The 26,556-nt window shown below is 39.4% G+C and overlaps 2 protein-coding genes and 4 non-coding genes across 6 annotated transcripts; 1 reads left to right on the top strand and 5 right to left on the bottom strand.

The window, feature by feature from the left end:
* Nucleotides 1-3,380: 3,380 nt before the first annotated feature.
* LOC105028967 (sodium- and chloride-dependent betaine transporter) lies at nt 3,381-12,740 on the top strand. Its single transcript, XM_010902040.4, has 14 exons — nt 3,381-3,827; nt 5,937-6,071; nt 7,371-7,511; nt 7,656-7,743; nt 8,543-8,675; nt 8,830-8,964; nt 9,094-9,197; nt 9,381-9,505; nt 10,217-10,329; nt 10,499-10,636; nt 11,175-11,277; nt 11,493-11,593; nt 11,837-12,007; nt 12,639-12,740. The coding sequence occupies exons 1-14, from the start codon at nt 3,698-3,700 to the stop codon at nt 12,738-12,740; spliced, it is 1,719 nt and encodes a 572-aa protein (XP_010900342.1). The 5' UTR covers nt 3,381-3,697.
* A 6,623-nt stretch (nt 12,741-19,363) lies between these two features.
* Nucleotides 19,364-24,550, bottom strand: hspa8 (heat shock protein 8). The gene is made up of 9 exons (XM_010902039.5): nt 24,435-24,550; nt 23,533-23,742; nt 23,110-23,315; nt 22,123-22,275; nt 21,332-21,887; nt 20,901-21,103; nt 20,484-20,682; nt 20,037-20,269; nt 19,364-19,838 (listed from the first exon to the last, which is right to left on the bottom strand). Exons 2-9 carry the CDS (start codon nt 23,735-23,737, stop codon nt 19,638-19,640), a joined length of 1,956 nt encoding a protein of 651 aa, XP_010900341.3. The 5' UTR covers nt 23,738-23,742; nt 24,435-24,550; the 3' UTR covers nt 19,364-19,637.
* Nucleotides 19,906-19,999, bottom strand: LOC114839590. Its single transcript, XR_003781988.1, has one exon. It is a non-coding gene; the product is annotated as a small nucleolar RNA SNORD14 (small nucleolar RNA).
* Nucleotides 20,747-20,840, bottom strand: LOC114839591. The gene has a single exon (XR_003781989.1). It is a non-coding gene; the product is annotated as a small nucleolar RNA SNORD14 (small nucleolar RNA).
* On the bottom strand, nt 21,981-22,074 carry LOC114839594. The gene has a single exon (XR_003781991.2). It is a non-coding gene; the product is annotated as a small nucleolar RNA SNORD14 (small nucleolar RNA).
* On the bottom strand, nt 23,387-23,480 carry LOC114839595. Its single transcript, XR_003781992.1, has one exon. It is a non-coding gene; the product is annotated as a small nucleolar RNA SNORD14 (small nucleolar RNA).
* Nucleotides 24,551-26,556: the final 2,006 nt, after the last annotated feature.

Genomic DNA, 26,556 nt, shown 5'->3' with positions numbered 1-26,556 from the left:
ACACCCCTTTGTAACAAAAAACCTATAACAATCCTATAGGTATTATTAAGAGACTAGGTCCATAGCAACCACAGGGGCCTTTGGTATGTATCTCATAATATGCCTGATGCCTTTCCAGACCAAAGACCACGAGTTTTCATTTCCCTAAAAGTAATACAAAAGGGCATGTTTTTATTGTGTTTACTAAAATTAATTGCATGCCAATGTCATCAGCATAAATGTTCTTCTTTTTAAAAAAGTATCTTAATTTAATACGGAATGCTAGACTGTAATTGCTGTGAGAAATCTTGGACAAGGTAACATACGTCAATCTTAAGGGTTAGCCCTGCATTTAGTTTTCATTCAATCTGTCTATTATTTTATTCAAGAGCAAGAATTTCATGTGGTAAGCATATTACTTGGAACCCTGGGCAGATAAATCAAATGGGCAAGAAATTATTGAATTCATTATCTTTAATATTGTTAGATTTTGCTGTTCTTTTTCATGTGGTGCCTTGGTCAAGGGTTTGAATAGTTATGCAATGTGTATTGTAAGTGCTATGTGGGTTATTTATTTAGAAAAATAGCAGTGTTAAATAGTTATGGATAATGATTTTCAGGGCACTTTATTGTATTATTATTATTTTATTTGTGTTCTTCTATATAATATATCTTTGAACAAATAAACAAATACTGTTTTCCTTTTCATCAGAGGGCCTAAGACATCTGCTCACTAATGTATACAAAATGCAATTTCCAGAAGTAAACCAGCTATCTTGCCTAAATATTCAAAGTTCAGTTTAAAATGGGCATGTTATTACACACCAAAAAACTGATGTAAATTGAGCATTAAAGAAATCATGAAAATCTGTAGTCATTTCTAGTTGTTTTTCAACAGTAACTAACTCATTGAACCTTCTTTGTAGTAGGCCTCTAGTAGTCCTGAAGTAGCCTTGATTAATACCCGGCTCATCAATGAAATTGTGCAAGCCACCTTTATGTCAATTATATATTATACTTGGAGTTAGGAAAAGTTATTATGTTGCAACACAAAATAAAAAAATTTTTATTATGTGTTTGCCCCAAAAGTGATCAATCTGCAAATCGTTCTAAGACAATCAAAAATATAAAACAGAACAGAACAGATTTTTTTGATTAATTAACATTGCTTTCAGTACAGAACCTCATATACATTAGGAAATTGACTTTGAGGGAACTCTTTCAACTAAAGAAAGAACTAATTTCTGACATTTACTAGGGTACAGCAAAAGTATGTTTCTGTCTTTTCCCTGGACTACACTAGGGCAAGTTATACAATTATCCCAGTTGTCTCGTACTTGCATAGTTTTAAGCTAATTATGTTGTTATGAATGCTCATCATATTTATCAATATATTAGCTTCCCAAATTGCACAGCCTCATCCTGACAAAAAGCATATTTTACCAGTTGTCAGTCCCATTAAGGCTTTATGACCAAGAAAATCAATGGACTGCCCTTGGTTTTCCAATTTGACAGTGACATGCTGAAGGAGAGTTACAGTATGGCTAACGAAAAAACATTGTTAACCATTAATCCCCTGGTGTAGCAGTTTCTTACAAAAACTATTCTGAAAGTACCCTAGCCAAAAAAGCTGTATACTATTTTGGAACCACTTTTTGTTGTAGTAAGGTACACTAGATGCAAGTCCTTTCCACATTTAAGTATAATAATTAAGACATAAAAACTATGAAAAAAGTCATATTTATAATTTAGATTCTTTGTAGACGCCACTGTTCGCCTTGATGTCTGCTTTACACACTCTTGGGATCCTCTCAACCAGCTTCATGAGGTAGTCACAATGAATGCTTTTCCAACAGTCTTGAAGGAGTTCCCACATATGCTGAGCACTTGTTGGTTGCTTTTCCTTCACAATGAAGTCCAACCCATCCAAAACCATTTCAGTTGGGTTGACGTCGGGGGATTGTGAAGGCCATCTGATGCAGCACCATTACTCTCCTCAGTCAAATAGCCCTTACATTTTGACTAATCAGATCATAGCACTGATTTCCACCAGTCTAATGTCCATTTGTCATGTTTCTTGTCCCAAGCAAGACTTTTCTTATTGGTGTCCTTCAGTAGTGGTTTCTTCACTGCAATTCAACCATAAAAGCCTGATTCAGGCAGTCTATTCTGAACAGCTGATGTTGAGATGTGTCTGTTACTTGAACTCTGTGAAGCATTATTTTGGATTGCAGTGTGCAGTGCAGTTACATGCCCATTTCTGAGGCAAATATAATTTTCTTTGTCTAGAAAATTATACATTAAAAGGTATGCTTGTGGGAATTAAATGGCTCTTTTACACACACTCATACTACACACTTTGATATACCTAATATATGACTTACTTGTTAATTAGTAAAACCAATTTATCTAGTCTGTAAAGTACTCTTAAGTCCAATTGGTCACTAGTTTGAACTGTGGGATTAAATGGTTACTGTATTCATTTTAAAGATTCTATCACACCTCCATGTGTTATAGTGAAACTTGAGTGGAAAATCATTCACATATTGGGCAAAGTTCATTCCACAGCGGAAACATCATTTTGAAATCCACAGCCTCACAAGTTATTCATCACCATTGACCATAGACCAGTCATTTATTATTTCACTTGGCCATGAGAGGTGATTTGAGGCCATGCATCAAACTATCACATTTAAGACATCTTGAGATTACATGCATTCAGTATGCAACATGTGAGAGCAAATTACTGCATTGTTGCAGGGGCATAGGATAAATGATAAGCACATTCTGTGTCAACACAGAATGTGTCATATGCCGATGATCTGCCAATTAATTTGAGCTTAATTCTTTACTGAAGACTCATCTCTTCATTAGGATCTATGATTAAGTGTGTTGTCTGGCTCACGGGTGTGAGGTGAACAGCAAGGCACTGGATTTGTAAACCACCCTTGCTGTCTTTGCCGATGGTATTCACATTCCAATGTCACAGGCTTACTTGTGTTCCTCCATTCTGTCCATTACGCTTGTGCAATGGGAATGGACTCTGTGGGCTATACTCGGCCCTCCATCAGGTTGGTTGCTTGGCAAAGTGGGTGGAGCTTGGCATAATAGCCCCAGGCGCTAAAAGGCCCTCAATGGCAAAACAGGAATAAATGTCTTGAAAGCAACTGGCCAAAAACTTATTTATGCTTCTTTTTTTGAAGACTATTTAGTAATTCTGAATTATGCATGCAGATGTTGGGTGATATTAATACATGAGAACAGTAAGACATCAATCACCTCGGCAACAGAGAGCAATGTTTAGCCTCTTGAGATAGTTCAAGGTTGAATTGTCACGCCTCTGAGAAATCTGTGTCCTGTATAACTTGGGTCACAGGGTTAAAAAAAAAAAAACACTTGGAAAAACATTTAAAAATGATGTAACTTATGTGTAAGCAATTAAGCAGGTTAGTCCTATTATGATTGTTCAGAAAGATAACAGGATAAGGAATCCGGCTTCATTTCTAATCTCCAACCTTAGGTTGTAGCAAAAAAGTTTTTTGCATCAACAGCAGATAATTGTGCGCTTATACAGATGTAGTGCGTATACAGACAACCGGAACAGAATTTCGTAGCAACCAGATGATCAAATTAAGATAAGACAATTAGTTGCTGACCATGAGATTTGGTATTTTAGAAGACATTGACAGATACTAAAAGACAAAAGAAGACAAAGAACATGGAAAGAGAGGTAGGGAACCGGGAGCAGTGGAGCAGTAAAACAGAGTTCCTACTCACAGTCTGTGGTAATGTAGTCGGCCTGGGAAATGTATGGAGGTTCCCCTATCTCTGCTATAAGAACGGTGGTGGTGAGTAAAGTCATTTAAAGTGATTTTAGGATTTTCCCAAATGGACCATTCTATAATGTAGTGTTTGAGATATGATTTTTTTGTAGTATACCACTGTTTAGAGCTGTTACAATGTCACAAAGCAGTTTTTAATCCAACCATTTTATATGAATTAATATTTAAAAAATACTCCTGTCTATTCAGAATAATGTCTATTTTGAATGTATGAATTGTAATGATATTGTAAATGGCAGATCACTTAGGCAAGATGCATCATTCATCCAGTTTTTATTCAAATCAGGCCAGTAGTGTTTCAAGATATTTGGTGTTACTACAAAATTTCCGTCAAAAGTGGCAGCTTAGAGTCAAAGTGGCAGCTTAGAGCCAATCAGTGTAATTCTATTATTGCTGAATCTCTGTGGCAAGACACATGATATACGCATTTAGATACAGATGACACTTGTGAGAAACAACATTTGTTTGATTACTTACCATCATATACTGTCTGTGTTACACAAGCACCTGCATGATAAAGGATATATACTCTAGGCTTATAGTATGTTGATGTTATAGATGGAGTTATGGCCAGATAAGACATTTTTGAACTTTTATTGGAATAATTACACAGTACATTTTTGTTTATGTTTCTCTAATACACTTTACTGTATACACTCCTAAAAAAAATAAGGAAACACACATCGTGTCTCGATAAACGAAATATTTTAAAGATCAAAAGCTTGACTGTACATTGTGTAATTCGCTGAGACCAAAATAACGTAACAACGGTCAATGGAAACCAAAATCACCAACCAATTAAGGGCTGGATTCAAACTCACACCGAAAATCGAAGTAAACAATTGAAATCACAGGCTGTTCCAACTTGCGTGAATTTCATCACGGCAACTCATAATGTGACTCGGTAGTGTGTATGGACCCCACGTGCCTGTATGCACTTTCGACAACATCTGGGCATGCTCCTGATGAGACGGTGGATGGTGTCCTGGGGGGGATCTCCTCCCAGACCTGGATCAGGACATCAGTGAGGAAATTGATTCCTGGACAAGTTCTCAATTTGATTCAGGTCTGGGGAATGGCATCAATGCCTTCGTCATCCAGGAACTGCCTACACACTCTGGCCACATGAGGTTGGGCATTGTCCTGCACCAGGAGGAACTCGCCCCCACTGCACCAGCGTAAGGTCTGACAATGGGTCTGAGGATTTCATCACGGTATCTAACAGCCGTCAGAGTACCATTGGCTTGCACATGGAGGTCTGTGCCACCCCCCATGGATATGCCTCCCAAGACCATCACTGACCCACCGCCAAACCTGTCATGCTGGATGATGTTGCAGGCAGCATAACATTCACCATGGCGTCTCCAGACTCTTTCACGTCTGTCACATTTGCTCAGCGTGAACCTGCTCTCATTTGTGAAGATAACGGGGTGCCAATTCTGGTGTTCTCTGGCGAATGCCAATCGAGCTGCACGGTGATGGGCCTTGAACACAGGTCCACTAGAGGACTCCTCATTCCACCCTCATGGAGTCTGTTTTTGACAGTTTGGTCAGAAACATGCACACCAGTAACCCGCTCAAGGTCATTGTGTAGGGCTCTGGCCATGCTGCTGTTCCTCCTTGCATACCAGTCCTGCTGCTGGGTTGATGGCCCTCTCCTTGTATAACGGGCCATCTCCTGGTATCTCCTCCATGCTCTTGAGACTGTGCTGGGACACAGCAAACCTTCTTGCAACAGCACGTATGGATGTGACATCCTGGAGGGTCTGGACTACCTGTGCAACCTGAATGGGCTGCAGGTACCACCTCATACTACCAGTAGTGACAGGGACACTAGCAAAACACAAGACTAGGGAAGAATCATTCAGGAAGGATAAGGAAAGAGCAATTGTCTGTAGCCACCACCTGCCAATCATTTCCTTTTTGGGGGTTGTCTTGTTGTTGTCTCTCCAGTGTCACTTTCATTTGCACCAAAACAAGTGACACTGATTCACAATCGCTTATGCTTCCTAACTGGACAGATTGATTTCCCTGAAGTTTAAGTGACTTGGTGTTATACTGTGATGATTACGTGTGTCCTTCATTTTTTTCCACAACGTATGTGTCTGTTAATAGGTGCCTTCCTAGTTCCCTACCTGCTGTATGTTGTGCTATGTGGTCTTCCTCTATTCCTCCTGGAAACATCAATTGGTCAGTACACCCAACAAGGCATTGTAACCTCTTGGAGGAGCTTATGTCCGCTTGCTGAAGGTGAGCTGTTTCCACACTTTTTCAGTCTACTGTCTTCATGCAACCAAATTATAAAATAACACATTTGTTACCTTACCCTGTAAGGAACTTTGCTTTTTCTTTATCAAAAGACAAAATCACATTTCATTGAACTACCCTGTAAAGGTAGTTGTTACATACATTCATATATACATACAGGTATACAAACACATTCAAAAGTTCGGGGTTACTTAGAAATGTCCTTCTTTTCCATGAACACATGCAAATGAGTCTGAATGTCAGGCTTCATAGGAACGAGGAGCAAGAAACTTGGAGTTGTCTGTTGAACGTCTTTAATGACGAAAAGCACCAACATATGCTCACGTTGGTGAGACAATAACACACAAAGACCAGGAGAGCAGAGGGAACATATATACTGGGAGGAATGATTGTGAATGAGGAACAGGTGCGCTAAACAAGACAACAGGTGAGATGAATAGATGAGATGGGTGGTGGTGTCTGAAGGCCGTCGACGTCGACCGCTGGAGCCTGCCCGCTGCAGGGGGAGGAGAGGCAGCAGAGGGTGCACTCATCACACTGATTAGGCTAAGCTAACACAGGGCCAGTCTTAGCCTGGGGCAATGGAGTGTGAAAAAGCCTTAAGTGACCCCAAAACCTTTGTACCCTAGTATATATGTTATATACCCATTAGGCCTTTTCACACTGCATTGTTCTTTTCACAACTTTCTGAGTACTTAAGATTTAAAGTGGAACTTACACCATTTTAACAACATGAAATCGTATTAAAATATTTTCAAATATAATCCAAGAACATTCCAAGGCATTTGTGGATATGCTATATAGCAATGTAGGAAAATGAACACCAGGGATGTGACAAACAGACTATTTTCCAGGTTTTTCATATAATTCCAAGTGAATTGTCATGTTCTGCTTGTCGTCCAAACACAAAGAGGCATGAGATTAAATTTAAGCAGTACTTTAGGAAATATTTGACTAATCAATTGAAAAGGAAAGGATGTACAACACCAAACAGGGCTTGCTATTTATTTAATGGATTTCGAGATTAGAAATGGCAGTTAGAAGTTGTATATTCTCAATTGAATTAACCTGGTGATAACTAAAATCCTGTCATTCTGTCCCTGAGCAAGACAGTTACATCTCATTGCTCCAGTGCATTGCTGTAAATAAGAATATGTTCTTTGCACGCTTATATGGTAAAATAACAACATTACAATATAAAATACAACGGTACTGATTGCTTTGTTCTCTTTGATTTCCCATTAAATGTTCCACCTTATTTTACCTGTCAATTCTCTCTAGGTGTGGGCAGGGCAGAGCTACTCATCCTGATTTATGACTCTATTATTTACCTTGTGATCCTGGCCTGGACTCTCTTCTACCTGGTGTTCTCTTTCAGTTCTCAGCTACCCTGGGCCAGCTGTGACAACTCTTGGAACACAGGTGAGCACACCTAGATTCTCTGTATGGTGGTAAAACCGTTCAGTTCATATGAAGTTCAGTTAATATGAAAGCAATGATACACAAAGTTGGGAACATATATGGTTGGGAGAAAAAAATGTGGACTTACATTATTGAATTTAATAGATCAATGTGTGGATTTCACTTCACCAAACCAAACAGCCAACTGGACAACAATAATCAACACTACTTCTGCTGCTGTTGAGTTCTGGGAGTAAGTACCATGCCTTACACAATGCAAGAAATACAGTATCCTGAATATGTTGTCATTGTAACCCCCTTCAACCAAGTTCATAAGGTGTGCTGTAATCTTCTGTGTGGAAGTGGTAACTCTTCTGCATGCAAACCCAGCAGCTTAACCATACTGTACTATAAAAACACTTTCTTGTAAGTCTGTTTGGATTATTTTATGCAACTTGTGCAAATTGATGAAAACATCAGAATTTTAAGTTGGGATAGCCTAAAACCTTTGAACCTTTCATCTGTTAGTGGGTTCATTCATACATTCAAATTTGCAAATGTAGCAAATGTTTTGCAAAAGGCACCAGCTGAGAACATTAAAATATTTATCTGAATATCAACACTATATAACAATGAAGTAAACACAGTGAAAAAAAGTATTTTGTGTGGCTTCCCGTAGAAAACAAACGCACAAAAGGCATCATCTGAGATCATTTAAACCTAAAGCTGTGAAAGAAAAAAAATATGTTTATTTGATAGCCTATACATGTAAAAGGAAGTTTATTTGGTGACTTAGTTGTATTGTTTATAAAGTTTTCGATTTCTACAAGGGTTTTTAAATGCCAATTAAATTTGCACAAAAATTTAAGTGGGAAAGATAGTGGAAAGTTTTTGCTGAAAGAGCAGTGAGATAGATTGAACCCATTATAAAGCAGTACACGGGCAGGAATCAGATTAGACCTTTGAAATCCACAGCCTTCATGCTATATGACAAATTCATAGTAAATAACATATTTAACACCAGGTATAATACTCTTCTGTTGCCCCCACAGGCTTCGTGTGTTGGCAATCTCTGGAGGCATTGATGAGGTGGGCAGTGTAAGATGGGAGCTGATGCTCTGTCTACTTGCTTGTTGGGCAGTCTGCTATTTCTGTATCTGGAAAGGAATAAGGTACTCAGGAAAGGTCTGTCAAATATTTTCTACTGCTATACATGATTATACTAGTAAATATTATATAAACTAAAAAATCTGATTGTTTAGTTATTGGTTATTTGTGCTAATTGTGGTGGTAAAGTGTTTTGCTAAAACTAGCTTTTTTACTGTCATCCTTTCATTAGGTAGTGTATTTCACCGCCACTTTTCCCTATCTGATGCTCTTGGTTTTGTTGGTGAGAGGGTTAACTTTACCTGGAGCTTGGGAGGGAGTTCAGTATTACCTGTATCCAGACCCTATCCGCCTTGCTGACCCCCAGGTAAACATTTTAATTGACAATAATTTTGCCACGGAAGTTTTTCTTATCATCGTAGTAGTGTCTGTGCATTTTGCTTCTTTATTTTGGGCTGTTGAATTTCTACATGCTCATGAATCTCTGGCCAACCAGGTCTGGATGGAAGCAGGAACTCAAGTGTTTTTTTCCTATTGTGTTGGACGGGGCAGTCAAACGGTTCTGGGAAGCTTCAATAAATACAACAATAACTGTTACAAGTAAGATTTTTGTTTGCATATACAAAGTGGTTGTAACATATTAATGCAAAAAAATAGAATTGTTGATATGGAACATTTAATGAATTTACAGAAAGTTAAAACAGCCTGTAAAAAACGTATGCTCAAACGTATGTTTTAAATTTTTTTAATGTAATTACTTTGACACATTTTATTTCTATTCAGAGACAGCTTTTGGCTGTGTCTGCTGAATGGTTGTACCAGTTTTGTGGCTGGTTTTGCAGTCTTCTCAGTGCTGGGATTCATGGCACACAACCAGGGGGTTTCTGTCGCCATGGTGGCAGAGTCAGGTATTGTGCTCATTACCTTCTTTTACAGCTTTTTTTTTTTGCCACAATGTCCTACACCTCCTGGTGGAGAGGGTCCCGTTTTCTGCTGGCATCTTATTTTTTGGGGGTCCTAATAATAAGGACTAAATGTGCTATATTTTGAAATACTTCCCAGCCTGCTATGTGCTTGCATCATGTAGGCTAATCCTGCCATTTGATAGACTGTGTTTGTAAATGTTTATGCAGACTTTTTTGCTCGAGTCTCATAAGTAATACGATATTACAGTTGATCATTATATTTTACAGGAGGAAAGTGGAGAGTGCACAATGAGCTGTGTGCGTTGTGCCTGGGTTGCTTGAGTTGCAAAAAGACCCATTTAACACCAACCCTAAATCACACCTGAAATGTAATCTACAAAAGTGTGTTGTGCTTAGGTTTGCAATTTTGTTATAACAGACAACAGTGTTACGCACAACATGGCAAATATGACTTTTGTGTACAACATGATTGTTCAACAGTTGCACGTGCACATGAACAAAGGCTCAATTATTACCCAAATACATACTTTTTGAAACAGCAACACCCTTAACATAGTGATGCCTATCTTTAGTTGTACAAATTACATTTATTTAGTGTGCAAGCATCTGCAGGCTTTCTAACACTAACAAGAATGAGACAGCACAAGCATGCTTGCACAGAGAAATATTGCTGAGGTCTAGTGCTGCTCCTAGGTCCTGGCTTGGCATTCATCGCCTTCCCCCAAGCGGCAGCCATGATGCCCTTGCCTCAGCTCTGGACTGTCTGCTTCTTCGTCATGCTACTTCTTCTGGGAATAGACACACAGGTTAATTACCATACCTAGAAATACAAAATGTATCCTCAGGTTACTCTACAAATAACTTCACAAAAATGAAACATGATTAGTTGTGTGATTATATGAAAATCTAACCGAAATATGCTGTGTTCACATTTTGGTTTCACTGATGTCTTTTGTCTTTCTTCTTCTTATTCAGTTTGTCATAATGGAGGGCGTGATCACCTCTTTCACAGACTTGTTTCCTGTTACTCTCCGAAGACCGAGATATCGAGAGGCATTTGTCCTATTCTTCTGTCTCTGTTGTTTCCTCTTGCAACTGTCTCTTATCACGGAGGTAAAACATTAAATTAGCTTCCTAATCGACTGTTTCAATAGTTTTTCTGAAGTTGTGCCCTCAGTGCGCTAGAGTCCAGGCCCAGATAACCCGAATCCTAACAGAATGTTCCACAACAATCCTTATATGGACATGTGGCTAGGACTACTGCATTGACTTCACATTGACTTCCCCTGCTGATTTTGTAAGTTTGCCCACTGAAAAAGAAATGATCATTCTATCATTTTAATGGTAGGTTTATTTGAACAGGGAGAGACCGAAAAACAAAAAAAAATCCTCAACTCATTACCTGTATAAAAGACACCTGGGAGCCAGAAATATTTCTGATTTAGGGGGGATAAAATACTTATTTCCCTCATTAAAATGCAAATCAATTTATAACATTTTTGACATGCGTTTTTCTGGATTTTTTTGTTGTTGTTATTCTGTCTTTCACTGTTTAAATTAACTGATAATTTCTTTGTCAGTGGGCAAACGTACAAAATCAGCAGGGGATCAAATACTTTTTTCCCTCACTGTATGTGTTTGGTCCTTACAGGGAGGGATCTTCGTGTTCCAACTCATTGATTACTATGGCTGCAGCGGAGCATGTGTCCTCTTTGTGGCTGTATTTGAGTCACTGGCAGTGGGGTGGATCTTTGGTAAGTGCAAACCATGTGCCCTGCCAGTTATGTTATTGTGCGCCCATTCTTGGGGATGGAAATAGTTCTAAATGACTGAGACTTTGTCTCAAGCCCTGGATTTGTTGTAGTTGAAAAGCTCCACTACACTCCACAAAACCATACAGTTGTTATAGGCTACTAATTTGGTATGTAAGTAGCCATCCTCTACTTGTTTTCCTGATGTCTATCACCAGGGGCAGATCAAATGGAGAATGCCATTAAAGACATGACCTCACAGAAACCGTGTATCCTCTTCAGACTGTGCTGGCGTTACTTAACCCCTCTGGTGTCTTTGGTAAGTCAGATTGGTGATATTCATGCTTGTAATGTGGAACATAGATGGAAACCATAGCACAAAAGATTTGCATTATAGAATTATTTAAATATAAATGTTTCAGTTTGAGACAATATATGTAGCATTTTACCTGAATGTAGTCTCAGCAAATCCAAGCACATTGCCTATCTTGATCTTCCACCCTGCAGACTGAAACCAGGCCTTCCTAATTGGGTGCTTTGCTTTTAATTCATTTCTTCCCAGGGTTCCTTCATCTTACACATGGTGGACTACAAGCCCCTCAAGTTTAACCACTGGTATGTTTACCCAGATTGGGCATATGAACTAGGCTGGACCATGGCCCTTTCCTCTATCCTCCTGGTGCCACTCTGGGGGATTGGCAGAATCTGTCTTGGCACAGGCAGCCTCAAGCAGGTCAGTACAACATCAGCTACACACCCAAATCAAACTCACACTTGCATACCAATACATTTTTATGAAGAGAGAATTTGTATTCTAGAGGTGATATTTAAATGTTTTTTGTGTGATGGTGAGTTACTATGTAAAAAGCACTGAGTAGCTATGTAGAAATACTGCATTATTGAGAGTAACTGCTTCAATTCCATTTCAAGCAGGTTACTTATAAAAAAAAATTTAAAGTATGGTCCAGGGTAGCATTTTGTGTATCTCAGTATCAAAACACTTCTAGATAAGAAAGTAGCTTACAGTGATTTTTTATTTAAATTGTCAAGAAGTAACACAAAATGCTTATTAGAAAATTGAAAATCATGTTTTCTACCTGCAATTAGAATTGACTTGGAAAAAACTGAACTTGACATCTGGTGGAAGAAACATTAGTAAAAATCATTAGTAAACAACAATTTTACACAATAAAATACAAAACCAAAATACAGACAAACCGTTAACAAAAACAAAATGCAATATAGGTGAGACCGTTGATTAATGTCCTTAACCACATCAAAATTGTGACTGAGGGTAAATAATATGAAGAAACCATCCCAGGGTTCATAAATTCAATGTAATAATATCTCTTTGTTTTTTCTAGCGTTTGGCAGTCCTTTGTCATCCGGACGACAAACTCCCTCTGACCCAGAAGGGGAAAGGTGAAAGTAAAGATGGACATGAGTTGGAGAGTATTATGATATAGTTGGCGGCTTACAAGCAACAGATACAATACTGATACTGTTTTTTTTTCTTGTTAAAATTATGCGCATGCTCTAAGATGTGCCATTTGTCCTGATCCATATTTTTAGATAGGTATAGATTATTAAAATACTCATTGGGTCCATACTTTTGTTTGAAGGGTCCATGTTTTTGTTTGAAGCTTTTGTCTGAAATGGATTGGTTCCAACTATTCTAATAAGGTCAACTTGAGAGAAGCTGTCACAATGCTAAGGGCACTACACACAGAGTGGACTCAGTAATGATGTGGAGAGCGAATCATTTCTTTACTTTCAAGTATTATTATGAGACGAAAATATCAATTCTTAGTGAGTTTGTGCATGTATTACAGCAATAAAAACATACAAAATTCACAGACAAAATTCACAGACAAAAAACACGCACACATTAGGAAAAGCAATAATTTTGGCCAATGGTCATTTATCAGACAGTTAATTGGCCTCATAGGCACCAGGGTTTGTTGTATGTGGAAGTTTCAAATATCAATATTTTATTCAGAATACAACATAGATGACATATCAAATGTTTAAACTGAGAAAATGTATCACTTTAAGGGGAAAATAAGTTGATTTTAAATTTCATGGCATCAACACATCTCAAAAAAGTTGGGACAAGGCCATGTTTACCACTGTGTGGCATCCCCTCTTCTTTTTATAACAGACTGCAAACATCTGGGGACTGAGGAGACAAGTTGCTCAAGTTTATGAATAGGAATGTTGTCCCATTCTTGTCTAATACAGGCTTCTAGTTGCTCAACTGTCTTAGGTCTTCTTTGTCACACCTTCCTCTTTATGATGCGCCAAATGTTTTCTATGGGTGAAAGATCTGGACTGCAGGCTGGCCATTTCAGTACCCAGATCCTTCTTCTATGCAGCCATGACATTGTAATTGATGCAGTATGTGGTCTGGCATTGTCATGTTGGAAAATGCAAGGTCTTCCCTGAAAGAGACGACGTCTGGATGGGAGCATATATTGTTCTAGAACTTGGATATAACTGTCAGCATTGATGATGCCTTTCCAGATGTGTAGGCTGCCCATGCCTCACGCACTCATGCAACCCCATACCATCAGAGATGCAGGCTTCTGAACTGAGCGCTGATAACAACTTGGATTGTCCTTGTCCTCTTTAGTCCGGATGACATGGCGTCCCAGTTTTCCAAAATGAACTTCAAATTTGTATTTTTCTGACCACAGAACACTTTTCCATTTTGCCACAGTCCATTTTAAATGATCCTTGGCCCAGAGAAAACGCCTGCGCTTCTGGACCTGTTTAGATACGGCTTATTTTTTGACCTGTAGAGTTTTAGCCGGCAACGGCGAATGGCATGGTGGATTGTGTTCACCGACAATGTTTTCTGGAAGTATTCCTGAGCCCATGTTGTGATTTCCATTACAGTATAATTTCTGTATGTGATGCAGTGCTGTCTGAGGGCCTGAAGATCACGGGCATCCAGTATGGTTTTCCAGCCTTGACCCTTACGCACAGAGATTGTTCCAGATTCTCTGAATCTCTGGATGATATTATGCACTGTAGATGATGATAACTTCAAACTCTTTGCAATTTTTCTCTTAGAAACTCCTTTCTGATATTGCTCCACTTTTTTTCGCTGCAGCATTGGGGGAATTGGTGATCCTCTGCCCAGCTTGACTTCTGAGAGACACTGCCACTCTGAGAGGCTCTTTTTATACCCAATCATGTTGCCAATTGACATAATAAGTAGCAAATTGGTCCTCCAGCTGTTCCTTATCTGTACATTTAACTTTTCCGGCCTCTTATTGCTACCTGTCCCAACTTTTTTGGAATGTGTAGCTCTCATGAAATCCAAAATGAGCCAATATTTGGCATGACATTACAAAATGTGTCACTTTCAACATTCGATATGTTATCTATATTCTATTGTGAATTAAATATAAGTTTATGAGATTTGTAAATTATTCCATTCCTTTTTTCTTTTGTACAGTGTCCCAACTTTTTTGGAATCGGGTTTGTACTATATATATATATATATATATATAGTACAAAAGACATGATGGGACTGAACAATCAAGGATTGTAGTTGATTTTTCTCCATAAAAACATGACATTATCCTGTGTGAAAGTAAAGGTATATTTGTGTCAAAACACAATTCTGTCATTATCGAGAACTTTTTTTTTTATGTATTAGCATCCACGGGTTTTAAATAAAACAATCTCCCTCTGGTGGTCAAGTTGGCCCATACATTCCTGCAACATTACAGATGTGGTAACCTAACCATAAGGATCCACAAAGTTGACTTGACAAATCCACATTCTGTTTAAAGAGGACCTCAACCCTGCACCTCGGTCTAGGTGGAGGCGAGGTTCCCTGCAGTGTGTTCATTGATCACCAGGACAGACAGGATTAGCTCAAGTAAACATACAATTTCTATTACAGAACTTTAAATGGACAATGGTTTGAGAATGAAATGCTCTGTTTCAAACACTCTGAAATAACAAGCTGAATTTACATTAAAACATCAGTTTTACAAATTACTAATTGCGACCGAACATGAAAGTATGTACATGGGACAGCTGAGAACACCATGTACAACCAACACACCAAGCAAATGCAGAAAATGTTACTTCAACCAGACACTGAGGACAGTGAATGTTCTTGTAAGTGCTTAGAAATCTATCGTTAGATTGCTCACTAACACCTGTGGATACTTAGATGATTTATGTGTGTCTGCCTGCTTTGGGCACGCTACTGTGTAAGGGCTGCAGGTGTCACAAAGTAAGTAAACATGTCAGATAACTACAGAGAATAATGTACTTAATTGTGGCCTATACATTTGTCAGTTATTTTACTGTATTTGCCTTGTTCAGTCAGCAAATCATTGAACTCAGGACAGATGTTTTCAGAATCTCATTCTGGTGATTACATAGATATTTCAAACTGGAATTCTAGACCAGAATTGTTACATGCTGAAAGGAACACAGTATAGCCTTATACCTTGAGCTCACATGTGCCCAAGCCACCTCAAGCAGTTTCTAGAAAATGGGGCAAGACAAACTGACTTATTACTGAGTATTTAATAAATGGAAATGGTATGTGACAGTACCAGTGAATAAATCCTGAACACTGTTTATTTTCCTTTTTGAAAAGTTTGTATAAAAATGCGCAAATATGCATTCATGTAATTACCTATAATCCCAAACCAGTTGATCACAATTTTCCAAGTGGGACCATGCAGTTAATGCAAAGTAAAGTAAACTTAATTCCTGTTTAATTATTTTAAAAACCATTGTTTCAAGTGAACACTTCAGCTTTACAGCTAATTTGCATTTAAAATGACTTCCAAAGGAGGGAGTGATTCAAGAACTGTATCAAGAATGCAGGAAGAAAGCTATCAGTGCAAAATGTAATCCACAGGACCACAGGAACCACAGGACAGAGAAGTGAGACTTGCCAGCGGAGAGGTCGCGCTGGGAGTATTGAGACGAGGTTCGAGCAGAGCCCACTGTTTGGAACTTGGCTACTGGTGATCTGCATCAATGATTCCTGTTGTCTCCCTCCTCTTGCCTAGGCGTTGAAGGAGTTACGCTCCGGAACCAGATGGAAGAGTATCGCATTCAGGAACTGCCGATTGGCGGGAGGTAACGAGCACAAACTCTTTTTACTTTATATTTTCTGATGGTTCAGTTGACAGGAAGCTTCAGCAACAGCTCTGATGAAGAATGCAGGCTTGGTAGACGAAACATGTCACGTAAAAAACACCTGACTTTAAGTAAGAATCAATTAAATGAAGTCAGACAAAATTAACCACGTCAGTTGTTAACATGTTCTTTCACTGTGCATTTTAGTGCCCACACTGCAAGCAAGACAAAGTTAATCTGCACCTGTGTGCTGGAGACAAGGGATTCTGCCTTATCAAATATGGGGATGATGTTACACTGGACAGGAGCCATGCTTACAACTTCCAAATCCAGGCACAGCTTCACATTCTTTTTCAAAATAAAAGCCGTCATTTTAAATATATAAGGCAATATAGTTTACAATCTAGTCCATATATTATGTTCTATGTCCGTTTCAATGTTATTCTTCTCTGTTCTTTTTCACAGACTAGATTGTTAACTATATTGCCTTATAACTGTCATTGATGGCTTTTATTATAATACAGAAAATCTGAGTGATGCCAGCATATCCTGCTGCTAAAAAAACACAAATGAAGCCTAAAATGGCCATCAATATTTCTATGTGGTTATCGCAATCAGACCTCAAGATCGGCTTTCCATGCGAAAAGCTCCGGAAAAAATTAAGAGACCACTGTACCTTTTTCTTTCCTTTCCAAAAAAGTTGAAAAGAAAGATTTTGAGTGAGGAACAGAAAGGTTAAATTAAGATACCAGTGCAAATTGAAGGCTTTTGTTCCTCACACCAAACGTTCCTTTTCAAATTTTTTGAATAGGAAAGAAAAAGGTACAGTAGTCTCTTAATTTTTTCCGAAGCTTAATATCACTTCACAATTTTTCACCCCCCAAGTATGGACAGCTTGCTGCACGGCCAGGCGTCACCATACTACACCAGTATTTGGCCCCCTCACATTTGAAATCAAACCTACGCCCCTGACTACACTTATTACTCTGTTTCATTTTAGAACTTTTCGTACGGAGCATTCACATGACAACAGGCAACAGTATTGACAGTTCAGTAACGTTAAGGCTAGCTAGCTAGAAGGCTAACATTCCACGTTTCACAAAAGTAAACCGCGAAATATCCATAGATATAAAGCATATGGGACTTATAGTTCTATCTGACGTCTCGATAGCTCCGTTATCTTACCTGGTACCATTCAAGTCACTTAACAATAGTCATGATGGTATTTCGTGCAGCAGTAATTTTGTCCAGAAAAAGGATGAACGAAACTAGAGGTCGGAAACATTGTTCACGCATCAGCAATAGCGTAGAAATGTATGATAACATACTACCGTACATACCATGTTTTTAATCAATGAACAAGAAAGCTAATCCAGCCTAGCTGTAGCTGTTGAGCTACGTAACTTTACTGTATCAGAATTCGGTTTATTTTTTAATTATAACGGTCTCGGCTAAATTGCTACAGTAAATTATGAATTAATGTTGCACACAACGTATGTGAAATAACGTGTTTCGTCGAAAAAACGTAATTACTGTATATAATCAGCAGATGGCGATGTTGGGTAGCCTCTGTCCAACAAAAAAAGTAGCCAAGGTTACTCCTATTTCTGTCCTCCGACTACAATGCTGCTGTTAGCATACCAAATTCAGTGAGCTAGCTTGCTCCGTTTAGCACACCGTTGCTAAAAGGGATTTCTACAATGAAATGTATATTTATATGTATATACAATACATACATGTATTGTAATTTAAGACCAGTTAAATGTTCTGGAAATATTCGTTTGTCCTGTATTTGCACTCCTCAGACCATAGCCATTTTGTACTCTAAATTCTTGAACCTATTTTAAATGGATTTGTTTGTTAATATTCTGAAGATCATTATTATGCTATGCATGACATTGGCTATTTATATATTAAGGAAACGTAAATAAGAACTGAATAAGAAAACGTAAATGCTACTTCTACCATGGGTTTGTATTGTAGATTGTTTAGAACAGGTCCCAGGTAAAATGGCTGTCTAATTGCTCCATTCTGATGTAGAGGGGCTCAATGACATCAACCCATCTACTGTTCTATTATCTATGGAAGTATCCTATAAAATCACAATCACCTGCGCTTTTAAGTACGGCCAAAATAAACAAATGTAGTCACGTGTGATTTTCGTTTAAGATTTATCATAAATGCGGCCACGTCTAGTGATGTGACATCGTACGTTACTTCGAGATGTCAAAAAGCGTTGTGTATTCTCCCACTCCGAGGTTGGAACATTCCCACTTGCTCATGAACGCAACCTGGAAAACGGAGGTTTGATTCAATTAAGCATTAAGTCAGCTGTTTATTCATAACTAGCTAGCTTACCTTCATGTAGCCCATTCTTGGGGTTGTTCTGTTGTGAACTACAAACCGACTGCTGACCGAGATTTAGACCGTAGCACGGGCATAAAGGCCATGGTCACCGTAGGGCAGGGGTGTCCAAACCATTCCAGAGAGCCGTGTCTGCGGGTTTTCCCCAATAAATCGGTTCCCAGTTCAGACCTATACAACCAGGTGAGGGTAGAAACTAACCCATCAAAAACCTAATAAGTCAATCAAGTACAAGGAGAGAGCGAAAACCTGCAGACAGCCCACCATGGAACAGTTGACACCCCTGCCGTAGGGCGTACGGTTTTCGGGACATCACAGACCGATCAAAGTGCAACGATAGCAGTCTAAATTCCTAGGCTGATGGAATACTTGAGTCAAAAACTGAAAGGCAATTTGACTAAAATGGCTCATTATCACTGACTAGACTGAAATCATTCAAATGACAAATGTGACTAAGACGCTCACTGATTAATTTATGAAAAAAGCATGCCAAAATGAACACCAGGAAGCTATACAACTTCGTCATGTCACCAGTTAGAAACGGTTTTAAGTCTTGCCTTTGAAAGAATAAAACCAGCAGTCAAGAAAAGTCCATAAACATTTGAAGTTGAGGGAGGTCACTGTTTAATGTCATCAAGGCTTTGTGACAAAGGCAAGTTTCAGATTTACAAAATACTGAAATATTACATCTTAGTTGTGCAAATCAAGTAAATAACTGTTCCCTGTTGTGTAGCAAACAAAGTTGCCATAGAAATGTGATCCCTCAACCAGTTTTTTTATTTTTTCACTCCGTGGCAAGTCACTTGGACTGAGCCACAAGAGGGCAGAATCCATTTCAAACATTGCTTAAGGGGAGGTAGTAGCAAAAACAAAGGAAAGGTTTAGTCAACTTCCTCAATGGTTGGTCCAGATGATCCACCGCCTCCAGGAGCAGCGCCACCAGCCCCTGGGAATCCACCAGGCATACCTTCAGGCATACCACCTGGCATGCCACCAGCACCCTGGTACAGCTTGGTGATGATTGGGTTGCACACCTTCTCCAGCTCCTTCTGATGGTGCTCATATTCCTCTTTCTCCGCAGTCTGAAAAGCAAATGGCAGCATTAGGAAAAAGCACACCAAATTCAGCATCGCTTTCAATATATTGTAGTCGCTCAGACATCCAAGGAAGGTGTTGGGCCATCTTTGGTCTTTCAACCTCTGGTGGAAACTACGAATGGGAGGAAAAAACTTCATCACAGCGAGTGGACAGGTGAAGACTAGGCATACTAAAATTATTACCTGGTTCTTGTCCAGCCAGCTGATGACTTCATTGCACTTCTCCAGAATCTTGGCCTTATCCTCATCACTGATCTTGCCCTGCAGTTTTTCATCCTCCACAGTGGACTTCATGTTGAACGCATAGGACTCCAGGGAGTTCTTAGAGGAGACCTTATCCCGCTGCACATCATCTTCAGCCTTGTATTTCTCAGCCTCCTGGACCATGCGCTCAATGTCTTCCTTGCTCAGACGACCTGATGGCAAAACAGGACAATTTCAATAGAAGTTGACACTGATCTATTTGAATGTCTTCAGCAGTTTTGTCGCTCAGACATCCAAGGAAGGTGTTGGGCCATCATTGGTCTTTCAAACTCTGGTGGAAACTACGAATGGGAGGAATAAACTTCATCACAGCAGACCTATTTGCAGTTACTGACAGTAATTATAGACCATGTTACAGAATCCTACCTTTGTCATTGGTAATCGTGATCTTGTTCTCCTTCCCAGTGCTCTTGTCAGCTGCAGACACATTCATGATACCATTGGCATCAATGTCAAAGGTGACCTCAATCTGGGGAACACCACGAGGTGCAGGGGGGATTCCAGTCAGCTCAAATTTGCCCAAAAGGTTATTGTCCTTTGTCATGGCCCGCTCACCTTCATACACCTGAAAGATACTCAATATTAGCACAATATGCATCATCTTCAAATAAGTAGTACTATTTGAATAGTCGCTCAGACATCCAAGGAAGGTATTGGGCCATCTTTGGTCTTTCAACCTCTGGTGGAAACTACGAATGGGAGGAATAAACTTCATCACAGCGAACAGACCAGGGAGGGAAAAAAGTTGCCCTGAAATGGACATCTCAGGGAGGCCTTTCTCACCTGAATGAGCACCCCTGGCTGATTGTCAGAATAGGTGGTGAATGTCTGGGTCTGCTTGGTTGGAATGGTGGTGTTACGTTTGATCAGAACAGTCATGACACCTCCTGCTGTCTCAATACCCAAGGACAGTGGGGTGACATCTAGCAAAAGCAGGTCCTGGACATTCTCAGACTTGTCACCTGAGAGGATGGCTGCCTGGACAGCTGTGAATGGGAATGGAAAGGTTAGACAAGTAAAGACTATCTGTAGCACCACAGTAACCTAATTGTCGCTCAGACATCCAAGGAAGGTGTTGGCCATCTTTGGTCTTTTAACCTCTGGTGGAAACTACGAATGGGAGGAATAAACATCATCACAGCGGGACTATTGGTACGGTAACTTACAGCAGCTCATTAGCTACAGAATGAAAACAAGATTACAAGTCATCCCACCTGCACCATAGGCCACAGCCTCATCTGGGTTGATGCTCTTGTTAAGCTCTTTGCCATTGAAGAAGTCTTGGAGCAGTTTCTGGATCTTGGGGATACGAGTGGAGCCTCCAACCAGGACAATGTCATGGACCTGGGCCTTGTCCATCTTGGCGTCGCGGAGGGATTTCTCAACTGGGTCCAGGGTGCCCCGGAAAAGGTCTGCGTTGAGTTCCTCAAAGCGAGCCCTGGTGATGGAGGTGTAGAAGTCGATTCCCTCGTACAGAGAGTCGATCTCGATGCTGGCCTGGGTGCTTGAGGACAGGGTGCGCTTTGCCCTCTCACATGCGGTGCGGAGACGGCGAACAGCTCTCTTGTTGTCACTGATGTCTTTCTTGTACTTGCGCTTGAACTCTGCAATGAAGTGGTTTACCATGCGGTTGTCAAAGTCTTCCCCACCCAGGTGGGTGTCTCCAGCTGTGGACTTGACCTCAAAGATGCCATCCTCAATGGTCAGGATGGACACATCAAAAGTGCCACCTCCAAGATCAAAGATGAGTACATTCCTTTCAGCACCAACCTGAAAGTGTTTCAATATTGTCAATGAGACATTAATCAATACAAGCTAGAACCAAATCAACCACATAGCAAAACAAGCATAAGGTACTAATAGTCGCTCAGACATCCAAGGAAGGTGTTGGGCCATCTTTGGTCTATCGACCTCTGGTGGAAACTACGAATGGCAGGAATAAACGTCATCACAGCGATCTGCCGTTTGTTACTCCAAAGAATGAAGACCACAGCACACCACGTACCTTCTTGTCCAAGCCATAGGCAATGGCCGCAGCAGTTGGCTCATTGATGATACGCAGAACATTCAGGCCTGAGATAGTGCCAGCATCTTTTGTTGCCTGGCGCTGGGAGTCATTGAAGTAGGCAGGTACTGTAACAACAGCATTGTTGACAGTCTATGGAGAGACAGTCAATGTCTTAGATTACTTAAATTAAAACTAATTTGAAACTGATAGTTCACTCTAAACATTACCTTTCTTTTAAGATAATTTTTATTTGACAGGCTAACAACTTTGCCACTCATTCTTTAAGGATTTTGATTGACTTGCATGTCCACAATAAGCAGTATCTCTCGCATTAAATATAACTCCGGTAAAGCCTTAACCAGTTTGGAATGGTACATAAACTTTTGTCCGCAATCAGGGCATTTGTCCGCAAACATGTGACAATGTTAGCTGTCAAAAGGCAAGAATGTGGCCATGGTAACAAATTCACTGCATTTGCCTGTTGGAGAATGCCGTTTTTTGCTAGCCTGGGTCAGATTTGTCTTTGCTCGTAGTGTCAATTTAAACAATTAGCAGTGCACTATCACTAAGGTTTTAAAGCTGTCAGAAACCAGTGGATGGGATTAAATCTAATTTAAGGAAATAGTATGATAGTCTAGACGCTACTGCGTGCAGTTGAATGAAATAAACATGGCTATTAAATACCACAAATACTTAGGGCACATTGTGTGCTATAAATTGCAACATGCATACTCCAAATATTCTTGGCTTAAAGGATACTAGCTATCCGGAGTTCTTGCGATATGATATTTGAAAGTGCAAATTAGAATTGCATGCACACATGGTGACAAATTGCTTTAAGAACCACCAACTGGCAGATGAATTTGTTAAGCCCATACAATCTCTGATTGTGCTCAAGATGTACTTTTAACATGTCCATTCTCCTTGTGACTTTTACCTGTCCTGGATAATAATTAATGTCAACCCCTGAAATTCATTGCTTACTTTTCCAAGGTAGGCTTCTGCGATCTCTTTCATCTTGACTAGAACCATGGAGGAAATTTCTTCTGGGTAGAAAGACTTAGTCTCTCCTTTGTATTCAACTTGGAGCTTAGGCCGAGTAGAATCATTGATGACTGTGAATGGCCAATGCTTCATGTCCGATTGAACAACTCCGTCATCAAACCTGCGGCCAATCAGTCTTTTGGCATCTGTAAGAAAACAACTTAGGTTAAACTGAATGTTTTCTGCAACTGCACTATGTCTTGGGTCATAAAGCGGGTCACTCAGACATCCAAGGAAGGTTTAAGGCCATCTTTGGTATTACAACCTCTGGTGGAAACTACGAATGGGAGGAGTAAACTTCATCATAGTGAAAGAAACTTTTACACACAATGAAGTCAATACAATTTCCCAATCCTAACTTACCAAATACTGTATTGCAGGGGTTCATGGCAACCTGATTCTTGGCAGCATCACCAATTAGCCTTTCTGAGTCTGTGAAGGCAACATAGCTTGGAGTGGTCCTGTTGCCCTGGTCATTGGCAATGATCTCAACCTTGCCATGCTGGAACACACCTACACAGGAGTAGGTGGTTCCAAGATCAATGCCGACTGCTGGTCCCTTTGACATGTTGCCTAGAAAAGAGGAATATGGTGTCAGTTCCATTTGCTCAAAATGGAAACTTACTTCCTGTCCATAAGGATGTTTTGTCCTCAATATGAAATTCCTCTAAGATATTCTCAGCCACCAGATGTGCGTCACACCACGTGGGGTGCTGCGGAGTTTCTAGAACATTCTACAGCTAGGCCTCAAGCCACGAGGATGGTCTCGCATAATTATTTTACTAAATAGATTTAAATACGCAACTCCCACTGTTGTTCGCAATTTTAACTAATCTAGGTAGTTAATTATATGCGAATGAGGTTTTAGCCATTAGGTATTACAAATGACTGGCTCAATTGCCCTTCACAAGCGTCACTGACAAAGCCTTGTTACACAGCAGCGGTAAGCTAATAGGTATTAGCTGGCAAGTAGTGTTCATTTTATTTGGGCCTACGGGCCTCGACTAAAAGCTGGATTTATTAAATTAAGTCAAATAATCCGTCAACTGGGGTTTTTCCCTCATCTCTGGGCGAATAAATGGACAGTAATGTTCTAAATTCAACTAGGTACAACGGGTTGGCCACCATTTCAGTTAGCCGGCAAAAATTCAGGACATGAAATGCATCTCCTGTACTTGCGGCGATCTAAATAACGTTGAAATAACGTCGTTGAAATAAAATCTTAATGTATTCAATTAAAGATTATTATATTATATTCTACTCACCGAATAAATTACTTGACCGAAGGTGATGTTGATATTAGTCGGAGTTGTAAAAAGACGAAGGCTCCCTTTCTTCGCCTTGTGTGTAAAAGAAAGTAAAATGATTCTATCACTTTTATATCACCGGCTTTGCAGCCAATCATATATCTGGATTCCACTTGCCACTCTGATACACCAATTAAAAACGCAGGGCGGTCCAAGCGTTTCCTCCTATTTCATAGGAAGGCGTCCTACTATGGCAGAATCTTATGTCATAGTCCCCTCGTCACCTCTTCTACTATCTTTCTCAAACGTCATTGGATGATACATTTCGAAGTCCCGCCTGCCTGAACCGGTCTGATCTAAGCTTTTAGTTAGAATGGGGGACGCTGAGAGAAAACGCTTGAAGCACTATATTGAGATCTTACCGTAAAGGAGAACTTCCTCGTTGTTAACATGATTTTATGTACTTGGAAAAAGCAGCGTGGCATTTTACAAGGTTTAGCAACCGAGTGATAGAATGACAACCTATTTTCGAACCACGTCTGGTTGGAATTGACAATTGAGATTTTCAGCCTTTATATATTGGATGAACGTGCCTTTTAAGCTAAGTCTTAAACCCATAGAAACGCATTGTGCGTATTTGGAACAGATTTTGGGACGAGTTAACTCACTTTGGCTGTTCCTTTATGGTCTGTTGAGTGGTAACTAGACGATATTATAGAACAAGTTCCATATTTATACAATTGTATTTCTTGTTCAGTCAATCAATCAAATTTCTTTTTAAAACCCTTTTAACGTCAGCAATTTTTACAAAGTGCTTTTACAAAACACCCAGTATATTAGATTAGGTTAATGTGTAAGAATTTATTGGGGTGCCAGTAATCATAACCCTAACTTTTCTTTAATTAAGATTAAATATTTTCTTTGAACAATGCTACTTCAATTAAAGGTTACATTTTACTCAGATTTTCATTGACAACCATCATATATTTGGGGTGTCAAAGCTAATTTGCGCTATTCGTTTAAAATATTTAACACGGATTTTTGTCACAGTTAAGTCATTTTTCTTTTTTGAGCTTCGGGACCATCTACGTCAGTGCTTGACTTAGTATTTTAACAACAGAATACTGGTGATTTTATTGGCACTTGTCTTGTGTGAATTGTGTTTTGTTGCCACTTGTCTGTAATTACTGCCAAACAACATGCTCAAGTGCACAATAATAAGAGAAGGTGGGATAAATCAACATTTTAAAATTGTAATTACTTTTGATTACATTATGCAATTAGTTGTGAATAATTATTTTAATCATTGGACAACACTCCGTTTTACATTTCCATTTTGGCCAGTCTTTACCAAAGAGTGCCAGTAATCGTGTACACATTTATAAATACTTTACAGTGGATATAAAAAGTATACACACCCCTGTAAAAATGCCAATTTCTTGTGTTGTAAAAGAATAAATTATGTCAGAACTTTTTCCACCTTTACTGTGACCTATAACGTGAACAGTTAAATGGAAAAACAAACTGAAATCCTTGAGGGGGTAAAATAAAAAGTAAAAAACTCACAATAACCTGTGCACACTCTTATAACTGGGGGTGTGGCTGTGTTCAGAATTAACCAATCACATTCAAGTACTGGCTGTGTGTTACATGTGACAACAATCTCCTGTATTCTTCATGTGAATGGCCTATGGGGTAGGGTGGCAAGACGGAAGCCTTTTCTTACAAAGAAAAAACATCCAAGCCCGGCTGAAATTTGCAAAAATAAACATCAAATCCCCCAAAAGCACATGGGAAAATGTGTTATGGTCTGATGAAACCAAGGGTGAACTTTTTGGCCATAATTCCAAAAGGTATGTTTGGTGCAAAAACAACACTGCACATAACCCAAAGAAAACCATACCCACAGTGAAGCATGGTGGTGGCAGCATCATGCTCTGGGGCTGTTTTCTTTCAGCTGGAACCAGGGCCTTAGTCAGGGTGAGGGAATTATGAACAGTTCAAAATTATCTATATCAAGGATATTTCTTATGCTCTTGGGGAAGACTATTTGTTGTTGAAAGTAATGTGATGGTTCAGTAGATAAATCACCTAAATAAAGATAGTGATGTGATAGTGTAAGCACAATGCACTTATACAA

The sequence above is a fragment of the Esox lucius genome, chromosome 7, assembly GCF_011004845.1.
Source record: "Esox lucius isolate fEsoLuc1 chromosome 7, fEsoLuc1.pri, whole genome shotgun sequence".
Taxonomy (NCBI): domain Eukaryota; kingdom Metazoa; phylum Chordata; class Actinopteri; order Esociformes; family Esocidae; genus Esox; species Esox lucius.
Note: the sequence above shows the minus strand (reverse complement) of the source record. Positions and strands in the feature narration are given on the sequence as shown.